The 16,002-nt window shown below is 42.2% G+C and overlaps 2 protein-coding genes across 4 annotated transcripts in view; one reads left to right on the plus strand and one right to left on the minus strand.

Moving 5' to 3' along the window:
* plxnb2a.1 (plexin b2a, tandem duplicate 1) overlaps window positions 1-3,193 on the plus strand; it is a 69,853-nt gene extending 66,660 nt beyond the window's left edge. For both annotated transcript variants that reach the window (XM_029161337.3, XM_029161338.3), the window contains 6 exons: window positions 125-285; window positions 1,092-1,239; window positions 1,328-1,392; window positions 1,471-1,546; window positions 1,636-1,710; window positions 1,838-3,193. In XM_029161337.3, coding sequence (XP_029017170.1) covers window positions 125-285; window positions 1,092-1,239; window positions 1,328-1,392; window positions 1,471-1,546; window positions 1,636-1,710; window positions 1,838-1,942 — 630 coding nt within the window. In that variant the 3' untranslated portion in view covers window positions 1,943-3,193. The remainder of the gene's footprint in view (window positions 1-124; window positions 286-1,091; window positions 1,240-1,327; window positions 1,393-1,470; window positions 1,547-1,635; window positions 1,711-1,837) is intronic.
* Window positions 3,194-9,960: 6,767 nt separating this feature from the next.
* mdm2 (MDM2 proto-oncogene) lies at window positions 9,961-15,870 on the minus strand. Of its 2 annotated transcripts, none has more exons than XM_029160749.3 (12): window positions 15,729-15,870; window positions 13,447-13,511; window positions 13,299-13,373; window positions 13,079-13,212; window positions 12,912-12,961; window positions 12,626-12,684; window positions 12,433-12,511; window positions 12,155-12,345; window positions 11,950-12,081; window positions 11,779-11,850; window positions 11,522-11,702; window positions 9,961-11,361 (listed from the first exon to the last, which is right to left on the minus strand). In XM_029160749.3, exons 2-12 carry the CDS (start codon window positions 13,492-13,494, stop codon window positions 10,910-10,912), a joined length of 1,473 nt encoding a protein of 490 aa, XP_029016582.1. In that variant the 5' UTR covers window positions 13,495-13,511; window positions 15,729-15,870; the 3' UTR covers window positions 9,961-10,909. The 2 variants fall into 2 exon arrangements, with proteins under 2 accessions (XP_029016582.1, XP_029016581.1); XM_029160748.3 differs by lacking the exon at window positions 15,729-15,870 and adding an exon at window positions 14,256-14,544.
* Between the last annotated feature and the right edge of the window lie 132 nt (window positions 15,871-16,002).

Here is a 16,002-nt window from a genome sequence, read left to right on the forward strand (position 1 = left end):
TGTGTGTGTGTGTGTGTGTGTGTGTGTGTGTGTGTGTGTGTGTGTGTGTGTGTGTGTGTGTGTGTGTGTGTGTGTGTGTGTGTGTGTGTGTGTGTGTGTGTGTGTGTGTGTGTGTGTGTTACAGGGAACTTTGCAGCAGTTCGTGGACGACTTCTTCCGCAGTGTGCTGTGCTCCAGCTCCGCCGTCCCTCCTGCCGTCAAGTACTTCTTTGACTTCCTGGACGAACAGGCGCTGCGGCACGACAACGTCGATGAGGAGACGCTGCACATCTGGAAGACCAACAGGTAGAAGAGAAACACCTGCACCTGTAGGCGCCTCACGCTGAGCAATCGCTCAGGATGGGACTGTCTCACTGGTTCAGCGTCTGCCAGCTTCTGAGTCTCAGCTGGAGAGATGACCTGAGAAGAGAGATAATTACACTGCTTCTCCAGCTGCGTGTGTTGTACCTCATAAGCTAAACTACTGTCTAATTATGTTCTCCTCACTGTTAAACTAGGCAGTCAAAGCCTGATGTAATTGGCAGGCGCTTATCAGGACAGATGAATGACTGCGTACAGACCAGAGCAGGCTTTCTTCCTTCTAAAGGGCCCCGGAGCTCAGCTGTCAATCATACACACCAACACACTGGACAATGAAGTATTTATCAGCTGTGGTGAATTATTGATGAGGGTTATGGCCTGTGGAAGTGAAAGGAGGAAGAGATGGGATGAAAGGATGGAGGGAGAGGAAACATTGTGTCAGCAGCACCGTAAAAGTCTGAAATAGTTTGAAATCGATCTGGTAACGGGACGATATGCCTTTGGAACGTAGCTCCTCATTAGTCCGCATCAAAGCTGAGGCCCATACTGTGCACGTTCAGACGTTCTGACCCGGGTCCTGCCTGGCTGTTTTTAATCACGCCAAAGTTCAGACCTCTGCTTCGGTGCGGCAATGACCACCAATTGAAGTGCAGGGAAATGTCACACCACACGAGGCTGCTGCTGCTGCTGCTGCTGCACAAAGACCAACAGAACCCACAAACCCGTCTCTCCCTCTGATATTTTAAGGCACTGTTTAAGAGAGAATCTTATGAGTGTCTCTGCCTCCACAGCTTGCCTCTGCGCTTCTGGGTGAACATCCTGAGGAATCCTCACTTCATCTTCGACATCCACGTGTCGGAGGTGGTGGAGGCCTCGCTGCACGTCATCTCTCAGACCTTCATGGACGCCTGCACCAAGTCGGAGCACAAACTCAGCCGAGTGAGTCCCCATCGATACAGAAGCTGTGCCAACAATGATGAACTGGGAACGAAGGTGGTTCTGACAAATCCTTTATTCTTCTCTCTAGGAGTCTCCCAGCAACAAGCTGCTCTATGCAAAAGAGATATCCACATACAAGAAGATGGTGGACGAGTGAGTGTTTGCTCCTCCTACACTTTGGTGGATTGTCCGATCAGGTGTTTTTCAGTGTGGACTTGTGTGTCTTCACAGTTACTACAAGGGCATCCGGCAGATGATTCCCGTCAGCGACCAGGACATGAACACACACCTCGCTGAGGTGTCCAGGGTACAGCTAACTGGCAGCATCCAGTTCTGCAAACCTTTCTGTAAAGAATATTTGAAATGTAACAGGGATCTTCTGTTTCCGCTTTGTAGCAACACACGGACAAGCTGAACACACAGGTGGCCTTACATGAACTGTACCAGTACGCCAGCAAGTACTACGACTCGGTGAGGAGCTGCTTTTCATTCCTAAAGCATGTTTATTAAGTTGTGTTAAATCTGCATTTAACAGAATCCAATTTTTTTTATATGTGAGTTGATGGAAAGTTAAATATATTCTTGATGTCTCATTCAGATTATTCAGTCGCTGGACAAAGACCCAGCAGCCCAGAATTACCAGCTCACCCTTCGCCTCCAACAGATCGCTGCTGCCCTGGAGAACAAGGTCACTGACCTTTGACCTCTGGCCTGGTTAAGGGGCTCGGGATTCTAAAACACGGGATTTTTAATTTTTCCATTTAAAGGAGAACAATGAATGTTTGACCATTTAAGGACTGAAAGGGGAGGGGCTACTGGGCCCACAGGAAGCTGTCGTCCATAAAAGGACTGAAAGGGTGCGCAGTTACGGGACTCCAGGAGATTTGGGAAGTGTTAACACATGAGCGTTGATGCTGATGAGATGTCTGGGAAATCAAAGGGTTATTTTTTTTATGGATAGATACGTTCAGTGTGTGTGTCCTCGGACTCAGAGGTTTGCGTGTTTGGATTCTTGTAACGACAAATAAAAAAGTTTTACTATACAAGGACTGAAGGAACAAAGTGCCACACGAGGATACCGATGATTTTCGGGGGGGATAATTGAAGAATTCTAGTGAAGTAATGACATGTTACCAAATATTAGCTTTCTGCTATTCAGTTCTTTTGGACGTTGTAAAGATGGGAATAAGCATCGTAGCAGCTTCAGGACGCTTTGTGATTAAACTGCCTATGTCTGCTCACCTGAGCATGGATTTCGATCTATAGTTAAAAGGCGAGCAGGAAATCTGAGCTATACAGCAGAAGGGAACTATTTTTTCCCCATCATCCTTAGATGAATCAATCTCTTCAAGTGTATTAATTTGAATAATTAACCAATAAAACACCACTACGGTACATACCACTGTCCAATCAGGAGGCTCGCTTTGACCTTCGAGGTACAACCGAGGAGAGTGAATTCAGGGTACGATGAGTCAAACCCAAAAACCAACGGACACCTTTTATGTAGCGTGGCCAAATGTGTGGTTATCTGCAGTATGTGAGTCTGTGCTCGAGCTGAATTCCTTCTGTTTAGTTTGTTTACTATCATGCTTTGTATGCAGGCTATGCGTTTCCATATCCAACATGACATTTATATTTTAAGCGATGGTCTCACTGGTATGAAGTTTTAAGCCACCATTATAAAGACCAGTGTTTTCTACTGTCTATGAAAAATCATGACTGTCTAATCATGTGGTCTAAGCAGCCAAAATGTGTTCATGTTAGTGATTTGCTTCTGTTTTTATACTGTTTGATTTGTATTCTTTTGCAACACTCTCCTCATAGATACGCTGCGCTGTTTTGTTTTGTTTTTTTGTTGTTTGTCTGCACTCGATGGAGAAAATGACTATGTCTTCTGAAGACAGGGTACACGTGGATCCTTCAAAAAGGCTTAAATAAATGTAAAACAAAGGTGGAGAGTGGTAACGTTCTTTGAATCCTGCAGGTCCAGCTTTGCTGCACACACGGTACTGGTGATTATTAGTCCCACCTGTCGTACTTGCATAGATTTATACTATACCTGCTCACTCTGGTCTTACCTATATATGGAGTAGACCTGCACAAACAAAACATTTTTTTATTTAAATCCATAAAACCACAACAATAAGAAAATTAGACAAATTGTGAATCACCATACGATTCTTTCCATTACTGCTAGGTTATGGAGGTTTTATAATTGAGTTTGAGGTTGTTTCACTGCTGAAATGTAAATTAACTCATTTCTGCACATTTTCATAATCAGCACCGTAGCACAATCTTGCGTCATTGTTTGCCTTCCAAGCCCAGACGATGGGCTTGGTGAGACTTCATATCACAGCTTAGATGTGCAGTTCAGAGCCTCTGCCTTTGGGGGAAGTATCTGGTTGTGTAGTGACTTTGTTGTCTGCTCATGTGTATTTGGGGGATTTACACTGAAGTGGAATTGCTGATTCAAACTGCATCTTTAACTTCTGAAGCAATACTAGCTTGACGCTGCCCTGTCTCTGCACTCCGCACATGTTCTCAAACTGTGGATGGACGACCTCCAGGTACAAACGTTTCCAGCTGGTTTTCTTCTTAGAAATGTGTGAATGACAGATGCTGAAGTGCCAAATAACTTCACAATCACAAGAAAGGGATCAGACACTTGTGCATTAAAGGATCTTTGTAAAAGCTGCTCAAATCTTTTTGGAGGCAAAGGTTCAGTTATCACAAGATCTTGCATCGTCTTATCAAAGCACTATTTTCCCATTGCACAAGTATTATTGTAAAGTTTCGGAAAAATGATTAATGCTCAGTATAACAAACTTTGAAACAACAAACAACAGCTTATTTTTGCTGCCTTAATTAAAGTGCCTTAATGTGTAGACAGGATATGGATTTGTAACCAAATTTACAGAGGTTATAACACAAGTTCTGTCTTTAAACTCTCTAATTCTGGCTTAGAATAAGATAGAAATGTAATTTAAAGTCAGATCTAAAGAAAAGAATACCTTTTTATGGCCCTGATTAATGTGATCTCTTCTTGTAGTTTTGGACATGTTTGACTCTAAGCCCAAAATCCAGAAATATATAATATATAATAATATAATTGAAATTATTAGATGAATAAAGTTTCTGCTGAAAAACATGGCATCAAATAGTCTCAAATTTTTTAGGTGTTTTAAGATGAAACAACGTAATCACGGTTATAAACTTATTGATTTACAACCACTGATCTTGGACAGACCAGTAGCTGTGGTGACCTCTGTGACCTTTGATTTGTAACATTTCAGTGTTTTACCAGTTACAGGGAGCTGCGCTGTAAGTAGATGTACCTGCCTGTTCAATTGTATCAGTGATGTGACACAAAAATGTATTTTATAAGGCACAGGACGTTTTCAAAGGTGTTAAATGTTACACATTAAATCACCCGCTCTTACGTTTGTGTGTTTTATTGAATGTGAAACGCATTTCTGCCTGAGCCTGTTCTTGTAACAACTTATTTGTTTGGACTGGACTAAATCTAGACTTTTAAATGGAGCTACCAGTAAACAGGAGCCCATGTTTATTGTGCAATTTTGATCCTGTCGACTGGAGCATGTTCCTGGTTTCACTTTCCATGTTTTAACACAGATAAGCTTAGAACTTAGCATAACCATTTGTTAAGCTAAGTTGATGAGTGCGTTGCATTCTTCTACGGTGTTTTTGCCAGAAAACAGTGTATGGACCAATGAACGTCTGCATTGTGGACGCCTTGTGCCTCCTTTACACCACTTGATTTGGTGTTTGTGTTAGAGACACTCAGGAGTGCTGTTGGTGAGGAAAACCAGGCTGCAGACGATGATGAGGGCAGTGAAGGAGGACCCATCACAGACCTCCCGTCTGTGATGGGTTCAGAGCAGAGTGAGGATGAGGTGGTGTGATGATTGTATTTGGTCACTAGATGGAGACACCTCACTGGCAGAGATGCCATTGAAATTCAGGTACAGACATTTAATGCAGACAGCATCATGTAATAAATCTCACTTTTTTTTATCCATTTTATTGGAACCCACTTGGTTAAACGTAAGAAGACTTGGTAAGAACGTAGAAGTGTAGTTTGAAGGGTTTGGTGTATGTGATGGGGGCTGATGTGGGGTTTCAGTTCAGAGACGTTAGATACAGTATGTGTACATAGAAACAGGTGTATCACTGCAGAGGGTGAACAGGGTAAAAGCACAGGTGAGATGAGAGTTAGACTAAAGATATAGAGACGAGGGGTCAAACCGAGGTCAAAACGAGGTCAGCCTCTGCTCTTCACTATACCATCATCACTATGGTTTGGTAGCTTGGCTACCATCCTCCGTTCCCCCACCTCCTGCTTTTTTTCAGGGCAACGGCAGCGTCATCAGATAACTTCTGCATGTGACAGGATCCTGAGTTGAACGTGAAGTCTGCAGTTTGAGCAGTGAACAGATAGAGACAGAACTGCTCCCTGCAGGGCCCCCGTGTTGCAGAGGACCACGTCAGACTCGTTGTTTCAACTCCTCACAGCCTGCAGCCGAACAATGTTAAAGTCATTCACCCACTTCCTGTTCCCCTCAGCTGGTTGCCTGCTCACAGGGTTTGTGCTGCAGACGAACCAAGTTGTGATCCAATCTTCTCAGGGGGGGGCGCTGAGGTGTAGGCCTGCTTGGAGTTGGCATCCAATAAGTCTAATGTTCTATTGTTTCCAGTGGGGAATGAAACGTGCTGGATGAATGAGGGCAGAGTGGAAGGCTTGGTCAGAAATGTCAGCATTGTTTTAGATCAGGCTTTTACTCGGGACCTGCTGCTGTGTTTCCAACTGGATAAACAGCTGAAGGTGTCTCAGGCTCAGATGGAAATTATTATTTTATTTTGTTGAAACTTAATTTTCAAATAAGTGGTCCAAAAAGATTTGTGACTCGTGTTTACTTCTGGACGTACTGTTGTTCTCTTGTCATGTCCTGACAGATGCTGTGTTTCTCCCGCTGACCCCAGATCAGTGTTGCGCCTTTCCCACAGATTAACCCAGGAACTGAATCTAGATACATATGACCCAGTGGGAGCTGACAACATGCAGCTAAAACTGGCAGCTAGCGTGTGTTCATCATGTTAAAGATACTGTGCTACACTTCACTGTAAAACTGTAAACATCACACTCAGACACGTCCCATGAGTTCTACTGTTGTCACCATAATACTTCATTCACTGGAGTAACTACTACTAGTTCTCCCACTGGCTGTGCCTCATTACCAGGACCAGCAAATAAAATATGTGACTGTTAATCTTGTAGCTGTTGTTGTTGCTGTTTATTACAGTATATCTGTATTCAGTAAATTGATGTATGTAGTAAAGTGAAGTCAGAAAGATGGTATAAACAAGTGAGCATTCTGATTAGTGTTACAACACTGTTATTTAGCAGTTCATACAGATGTTACATTAGTAGAATTTTTTTACCACTTTACCAAATAGTCACAATCTCACAGTGGAACTTGAAAAAGAAGAAGCAATATGTTTAAGATGATTGATTTATTGAAGCCGATGTTTCTTCATCATCTATGACATTGATTCTTGATCTCTCGTCTTGACTGTCCTCTGCTCTGAGGGAGGCCAACAGTGAGATGCTGCGCAGAGGAAGCAGTGATCCAGTTACTTCCTCTAAGTCGTAGGCACTGGAGGGAGCGAAGAGGTGCAGGCTGCAAGAAGCATCAGCAGGAACAGATGTATTGTTAACATACGTCTCTACATTGTGATATGTCGTCACTATTACTCAGGTAAATTACACTTCAGGTCCTATAGTCATCGTCTGGTCTCTGTTGTCAAGGAAACCCTGGATGAAGTTCTCCAGCGTCCACAGCTGCACCTGTCATCAGGAGTCTGCCCTTACGCTCCATCAGCTCTGGTGTTCCTCAACTGGAAACGTTGAATTTTGGGGGAAAAGAGAGAGACAGAGAAGGAGGTTGGACAGAGGTAGGAAGAGAAAGAGAGAAGGTGGGAGGGAGAGGGAGAGAACTTGGAGGGAGAGAGGGATGGAAGGAGAGAGGGAGCTCGGAAAGAGAAATGGACGGAGAGATGGACGGGATTGGGGGGTGGGGGGAAAACTGGATCTTGGAGATAGAGTTTGGAGGGGGGCGGGAGGGGGGGGGGGGTCTTGGAGGGAGGGTAAAGACAGCTTGACTAGAAAGAGGGAGGTTGGCGAGAGGGAGGGACAAAGAGTTTGGAGGGTGAGAGGGAGGGAGGAAGACCTTGACTAGAGAGGAACAGAGCTTGAACATCAGAAAGCTCGATCAGAGAAACTGAGGAAACTTGAAGGGAGGAAGGGAGAGACAAAAAGAGCTTGACTAGAGGGAGTGATGGAGCTTGGAGGTTGAGAGGGAGGAAACCGGGAGCTTGATTAGAGGGAGGGGTAGCTTAGATGGCGAGAGGGAGACAAGAAGAATGCTTGAAAGAGGGAGGTTAGAGAACATCAGAGAGCTTGACTAGAGGGAGCGAACTTGGGGGGTGAGAGGGAGGGAGGGAGGGAGGGAGGGAGGGAGAGAGCTTGACTACAAGGAGGGAGGTTGACTAGGAGAAACTACAAACCCACAAGACCTGAATGATTTGAATATTGATTTTTACACATTTCTTATGACAATGAACTTTTCAAGAGCTCTCTTCTTCTCACGTTTCCCACAGCATCATTTACTTGGTCAGCCGATCAAGGTCAGCCTGTCTTTCAGGTCTCTGAGGCGAAAAAACAACAACAATGACACTATCGAAGACTTCATGAACAGCAGTGGGATCGTTGAGAACTCACTACAGACGTGTGCCTTGTCCTGCAGTCTTCACCTGCATCAACAGAGACAGTGGAACAGTACTAAGGAATGATGAAGGTGTATCTGAGACTGATGGCTGCAGGTTTAGCAAAATATGTTTAATAATTTATTTCATATTATTACAGAAATATTTGCTGACGAGAAGTGTTTTGTGTCGGCAAAGTGTCATGGTTCTATCGTAACTGATCATTAGGACACAGTAAGGAAACCTTTACCCTCTAATACCTAATAATTATTTGACACTGGAAAACCAATACTGAACTACTGTTAAAATCTAATAATTAATAATAATAATAATTATAATTAATAATCCATTATTTACTTTCAAGCATGCATCTAAAGAATGTGTGCGTGTGGCAGCAATCTGCAGTAGTGCCTGAGTGTCAGGCCAAAGCGTGTGGAAATCAGTGACTGGAGGACAGCCTCAAACTACACCTGGCACCTCTTGAGTCAATAAATAGAGGTAAAAAATGCTGTGGCATTCAGATAAAACTGCCTGCAGAAAACTGCAGAAAATGAAGGTTTCACTCTTTTGCCAAGTTTGAAGGCGAAGGGTGCATTCAGCCAGTGGCCGGACCTTGAAGATGAAGTTTAGCCTGTTACTTAATAAAACAATCTAATTTAAAATAATCCTAAATTTGGACTAAACTATACTTTTCTCTTTCCTTCAAGCTCAAAGTTCCACCAAACCATATCATAGGATTTTTCTGGAATTCAAATTAAAGTGAAAACTAAGAACGATTAAACAACAGAATCAAATGCACGTGGTTAGAGTCTCAGACATAGTTCTGATGATGCTGCAACAAGTGAAGTGAACACATACAAGTAACAAGAACAAGGCTTAATTTGGATATTAGCAATCAAACATATTGTAATGTTGAGTTACCTGTAATCGTAACACAATTATCATGTCTTTGGATCGTACCTGAGGGCATACATGCATAGCGTCCACGATAAGCAGGGGAATATGATGTCTTTATGAGGACCCTTGTTGCTTCTGCTCAAAAGGTGGCAACGTTGTTCCATGTTGATAAATCTTGTCTGCCTGGGATAATCCTGGAAACCTGTAACTTAATGGAAAATTATCGTACGGAATTCAAAGTCACATCCAATCAAAGCATATTGTCCACTAAATACAACAGCATCAGCAGGACCAGCCCATTTTGGTGCCCCAGATGAGATTATGGTTTTTATAATTATGGAAAAACACAAAAACACACTCACCCACTCAACTAAACCACTCCCTTGGTCTGGAGTTACTGTCTTTTATCACAAAACCACAAAATAAAATGTTTGCTCATGTTTAACTTATTATATACTGATATATAAGACATTTTAACAACAATTTGTATGAAAATCTGTTTGTTTTTAATCATCTCATCTAGTTCACTAGTATGTTTCTGTGAATCTTAGTCCTATATGAGGATAAATGCTGAACCAAAGCATTAGTCTGTCTTTTGTATGCTCAACCACTATTGTTTTCTGCCTTCACAATTATTGACTAAGCATAAAACTGCAGAGGTAAAGTGTCAATGTGTCTCGTTCCATATCTGCCATTTAGAGAAATGAGATGGTGGTAAATGAGTTTGTGTATAGAATAGCTCAATATGTGAAAAGCACCGTCACACAATCCAGCATGAGTTTGGCCTGATGATGGCCCCTGATTAATCCCATCAGAGACACAGGGCCACAGTGGGGCAGGGTTCCTACAAAACATGACAACACTGCCACTGCGTGTTTGAAAGAAGAATTGCAGGTGGAACATTTCTGACTTTTCGTTTCTTGCTCCGAGGTGAAAGGTTCCATTTGTTGTGGCAAAGCCTTGATTTAGGTTCACGTTGAGAGTTTCTATCAAACTATGAGCAGACACACGTAGCAGCAGTTGTAATGAATGACAAGCTCATTATTAGAAGGTCGCCTTTATTTACTTCACTGCAGAAATTATACATCTCAATAGATTCATCTTATTATTCAAAGAGCTCTAAGAAAATATGTTTAAATACACTTGAGCATCTTAAATATAATAAATAATTGTTGTGTAACTTTATTTTGAATGTTAGATTTACTGGAAACAACAAAGTCCAAAAAATATAGACTCAAAACACAAAAATAGTGGCGCAATTAATTGATAAACATACAAACTATATTAATTTCCGTTAATAAATAACGGTAACTCCAGCATGTACCTAAATGTTAAACAGCTTTGAAGTTTGAATTTCTTTTGTAGATAAAATAAACCTTGTTTAAATAAATAACTTTTAACTCCCATGTTTTGTTCTCACTTCATGCAGCAGGCTTTGCTTCAAAGTATTGAATTATTTCCAGTAAATAAAGAACCTTCAAATAAAGTCACAACACGCTCTGTTATAAGATCTGTTTAGCTGAGGTCATACGTCTCCTACCTAACACAGAACTGAGATGGATGTGATCCAAGTCTGTCCAACGTGGAGTGTTTGGTTTTGTGTGAGTGATGAGACGATAAAGCAAAACAGAGAGTGAAGGTTGTTAATTTTTTTTACAATCTTCTAGGTCATAATATCTGCCGTACTGATAAAAAGCATAAATAGGCTGATGGTACTGATTCACATTTGGATTACTATATCGCTGATAATGAGGACAGTTTGTTACAAAAACAACTTACTTTTTATTGAGCCAATCTGTTATTTTATAGTTAAAAATAAGACATAAATTTTCAAGCAGAGAAGTGAAACTACTGAGACGCACCGTCACGCTGCTCCATTTGGTTATTAGACTTTTACTTTCTGAACATGAATCGTGAACAACAAAGTGCGAACATGTGCCTTTGAGCCATGAATGACGTGAACTTTAATTGTTTAAGTTTCTCTTGTGTTTCAGCTGAGGTAGGTGAGGACCACAGACTGGATGGGCAGTCTGCACACCGGACACAACTTATTTCTCTTCTTCAGCTTCCTGGCACAGACGTAACAGGACATCAGGTGTCCAGTCCGTCCGTGGACGATGCAGCCATTCTTTGGCCGGGACTGACAAATGAGACAGGGGTCGAGACACGAGTCTGGTAGCCGCCACTCTGCAGACACGGAGCGCTCCAAGTCAGGGACGCTAGCAGGAGCCACCGCTGAGGATGACGGGAGAAGCTCCTGCGAATCAAGGGATGAGGAGGGCAGGGACTCCTGAGAGGAGGAAGAAGGCTCGCAGGACGAGTGGAGTTCCTGGGAGTTGGGAGCGGAGAAGGCGCAGTCAGACAGACACTGTGATGGAGGAGGAGTTTTTGCTCTTTTCCCATCTGGAACGTCAACGCCTTCATTTTCCTCAAAATCAGAACCTTCAAGAGAAACACAAACAGCTGCTGGTTATTACAGTTTTACAGGTCAGACAAGACAATGAATCAATCTTAATCCGTTTCTGTTCAGAGTTTGCTCATCATAACATTTATCACTAAATGATAAAATAAGAGGTGTTACTGTGAATCCTGTTAAACTCACCGGTGGTTTCTTTGGCTGCTGATTGGTGGCTTGGTTTTGGGGGCAAGGCTTTAGGATTAGAGAGCGTTGTGTTGGTGATGGACGCCTCAGGCAGCCAATCCTGGCGCAGAGTCCAGCAGCGCAGGCAGTGTCTGGGGAGAGGAGGGTTCACCTCCTCACACTTCGCACACCGCCAGTAGTCCTGAGGAGGAACGTGCACACTTAGACCAAAGTAACAGTTTCTATGTGCGTGGTTGTGAATTTGTAAGTAGACTCACGGCTTCACTGATCTCTGTGTCTTCATCAAAGGAGTCCTCGTCATCTGCCTCAAAGATGGTGACCTCATACACCTGGACACACAGAAGCAGTTAGTTTGGGAGCATCGTTTAAAAACATTTTCAACAAATGACCTAATACCACAGAAAAACAAATTTTAACAAACTGTTTACCTGATCGTCTGCTGACAAAGAGGCATCGTCTTCATTGTAGTCGTCAGAATCAATGGACTCCACCTCAAACTCAACACTGAAGTTGTCACTGTCAGAGTCTGAGGCTGCAATGGTGACCTCTGACCTCCCAGACTAAACACACGTACAGCCCAGGTTAGAAACAAGTACATTCTGGAATAATATGAACCATGTTTGTCCAACTCACTGAGCTGTGCGACTCTGATTGGCTGCTGTGTCTGTCCCGGCCACTTCCTAGTCCACCGATTACGCACCAGGACAGGCTGTCGTCAAACGTCAGGGAGTAGCTATCAGATCTCCTCCTCTTCCTCACTTCTCCCTCTTCCTCCTCTCCTGAATTGAGTTCATCTTCATCCTCCTCCATGCTGTGCGAGGGTCCTGTGAAGACATATGGCAGCAGTTAAACACTTATTGTAGGTTGGTAAATATTTTATAGGGTGGCAGTGTCTGAGTAGAGAAACTCACCTGGGTCAGGGCTCCTGTGGCTCCTCCGTCTCCTTCTCCTCCTGTCTGGTGATGAAGAGCGACTTTCAGAATCTGCTTCCTAAAAAAAACAAAAAAAACAACAACACACATTTAGACTTTTGCCTTCTCATTACAGGACACTTACTGTATGCACCCCAAACACAGACTACAATAAACAGGCTATGCGTCTCACCTCTGCTGCCCTGTCTGTCCGTATGTGGCTTTGAGGTTCATGTAAGTTGGGTGGTAACTCTAAGAGGAAGATAGAATCTGAGTTTAGTTTTGTAGAAAAAAATAGGACAAAGTGCTGAACAATAAATCTACTAGTGCAACTTTCTAAAATAAGCACAGTGAGAGGCAAGCATAGTTCTTGAGTCTTGTTCACTAGCCATCAAATATTTTCTCAAACCCATGCCTGTGGCATACCACAGTCTGAAAGCTATTTTTGTCTCTTTAAAATGTTCAGTTTAAAGTCCTACCTTCACTCCCCACAGCCACCAGATTCTTGGTGATCATTGCAAACAGAACTCTGAAAAATAAACAACTTTTCGTTATTTCACTGAGAACAGCTGGATAATGGAGGATAGATTCCAAGTCTTTCTATTTAAACAAATCTGGGGTTGTCACGTCAGTCATAATCTCTCACCGTGGCTCCTTAACAGAGAAGCTGTCGACCCCCAGCACCCGCCCCAATGCATCTTGGGCACAGTGGACGATGTGCTGCTGCTTCTGATCATACAGCTGCTTTTGGATAATGTACTGACCCAGGTAGAACATCACCTACAGGAAGACATTTGTCGATCGCCATGGTAAGAGAGATATTACTCACACGTTTGAAAAGTGATAAACTACTGAATCTGCCTAACCTCCTTCATGGTAAAAACATCTTTAGTGGCTCCCGCATGTTGCAACAAAGAACGAAATTCAACCTTTGGTCTGACCTAAGCAAATAGAGTAGAATGTCAAGTAAACAGTAAACAGGGAACAACCAGTGAACGTGTCAACTGCCCTCACCAGTTTGTTGTCGTCAGAGGTGCCGGTGCTGAGCTGATTATCTGACATAATGGAGCTGATGGTTTCTGCACAAATACAGACAGATCATTACAAGTTACATGGATTAGTCTTAAAATCGATGCGTGACAGAAACACTGAATAACTGCAGCACTGATAGGAATTTCAGTTTAGGATCTGTGATCCCTTGTTTGGGAAACAGGAACATACTGAAACTTTCATCGTGAACATTAGGCAAAGCAGGCTAAAGGTCAGTCTGTAGCTCGTTGTCAGCTGGTTCATATTTATAAGCTTTTCCGTGCATGTAACAAGTTGTTCACTGTACAGGCTGAATCTGAATCATTAGTTTCACACTGATTAGTGCCAACTACTCATTAGAACCTTCATGACCAAGAGATTTGATCTGACATCAACCACACCTCTAAAATTAACAAACAAGGCTGTTCACCATTTACATTGTAATTGGGGGACTGTTAAATCACTTAATTAACAAGTTAATTCAGTTTGTTTGAATTTTTACAAAAAAAATGCTAATATTTGTTTTTTCCAATTTTCAAAGTCAAGAAACCTGCACATAATTTCAAAACATCCCGCCTGAGCTTTAGGAAATTTAAAGAGGATTTGTTTTACATTTTTTAAAATTTAATAAACAGCTAAAACTGACAACTACAATAATTTCTAGTTGTAGAGAATCCTACTTGACATCAGCAATATATCCCGTTAATGAATAAATGTGAATATTATTATTTCCAGATTATTATATCATTTACTTTTAGTTGTATTTCATATACAGACAGACATGAAAGTCTTACCAGTATCAGTGTGAGGCTATGAACAGGAGTCCATCCTGTGCAAGTAAATGCCTGTAAAGTGCATTGAAAGGAGCTGCGAGCAGAGCTGCAGCCTCTTATACTCCTGCTCAGACATGTCAGGACTAGACCAGCACAAATGCCCTGACTAGTCCACTGGAGCCTATCAGGGCCCAACAGTCCTACTCACGTCTGAGTCAGCAGCACTGAGCCCTATGTTCAACTCAAAACACACTGTACCAGGTGATTTAATCATACAGCTGGTGCAGACATGCCGAGACTAGTCCAGGATGACTCATCACTGTCATAACCAAATAATCTGGTGGGTATGATTCTCACTAACCCGCGATAACTAACACTAAATGATACCTGGCTCAGCAGGCCGGACTTCAAGCTTCTAACAAGGTATAAAAACTCAACCCTGCAATTATTTTCATGTCCATTTTCTGTAACCCAACTTCAATTAAATTGGCAATTGTAATAGTTTTTTAAACAACACAGCAAATTATCCTGAGGGTAACAGCAGGAACTAGACATGTCAGCAAAATCAATAGTAAGGACATTAAATAAATGATTGCACACAATGCAGGAGGTAACAAGTTTTAAAAACAACATTTAATGACTTTCTGGAACTTCGTAAACTTTTTTTATTGCTGAAAATATTATTCAGAACGTAGCAACTACACCTCACCAAGTAATTTCTTCCAAAGTCTAGCTGCATGACAACAACTTAAAATAAAAAGACAAAAAACGTGAACTTAATGATTTCACGCAAAATGAAAGAACGAATTCGGTGTGAACAGTGTGTTCTGCCAGAAAATGACGTCACGACACGCCCACCTGTAGTGAACTATGCCCGGACATGTCCCGCTCCGTCTGTCAGCTATTCACAAACACAGGCTGCGCCGATTTAGTATTGCAATAAATATCCACCGCAGGGACACTAATTAGCCGAAACTAAGTCAACGGCCGCAGACAAAACTGACAACAACTTGCTTAAAAATAGGCGCCACTATAAACACCCATTAACCGTATAGTAAAATTATCCGAGAACTGTTTTAAATTATACGAAAGACGCTGGAATTACAGCAACGATTACACAAATGTGGACGTAAATGTGCTAGCATGTGTTAATTTAGCTAGCCAGCCGGCTCATCTATAGTAAACTACAAATATACACTATTTAGCGCCAACAGGCTTCAAACAAACATAAAAACTCCAAATCAACAATAAAGTTTGAAACTCTGCACTGGCTACTTTGTACTAATAATAAATCTGTAGGCTCAAGCGCAACGAAGCTAAGAAACGACCGGCAACAGCGGTTGCGTCAGTATTGCACGCTCTAACCCATCCACAACCAGGAAAGACTGCGGCTTTGCGGCCTGCTAGCACGCTGCTCGACCGTTGCTATGTAGTGCTACTGCTAAAGTTGCAGCACAAAACCGATGCGTGTGTACGGACGTTGCATGTACGTACCCTTTCCAGTATCATGAATAAATCAATCCGATGCCATTTAACGGTTATCCACTTTTATTCCCAACATTGAAGGACTATGCTACACTGTCAGCGGTTTGTTGACTGGGTTTGTTTGTATAGCGCCCCTAACGGCAGGACAGTGACACTGCACACAGAGGTCACGCTAAGTGTACAAACCTTTTTAATAAATTCAATCGACAGTATAAAATGCAATTTAATATTTGTCACGTTAAATTATTTTCCTAATTACTAAGGTTTCTTAAATTATTACTTT

The sequence above is a fragment of the Betta splendens genome, chromosome 9 (assembly GCF_900634795.4).
Source record: "Betta splendens chromosome 9, fBetSpl5.4, whole genome shotgun sequence".
In the NCBI taxonomy this organism is placed as follows: domain Eukaryota; kingdom Metazoa; phylum Chordata; class Actinopteri; order Anabantiformes; family Osphronemidae; genus Betta; species Betta splendens.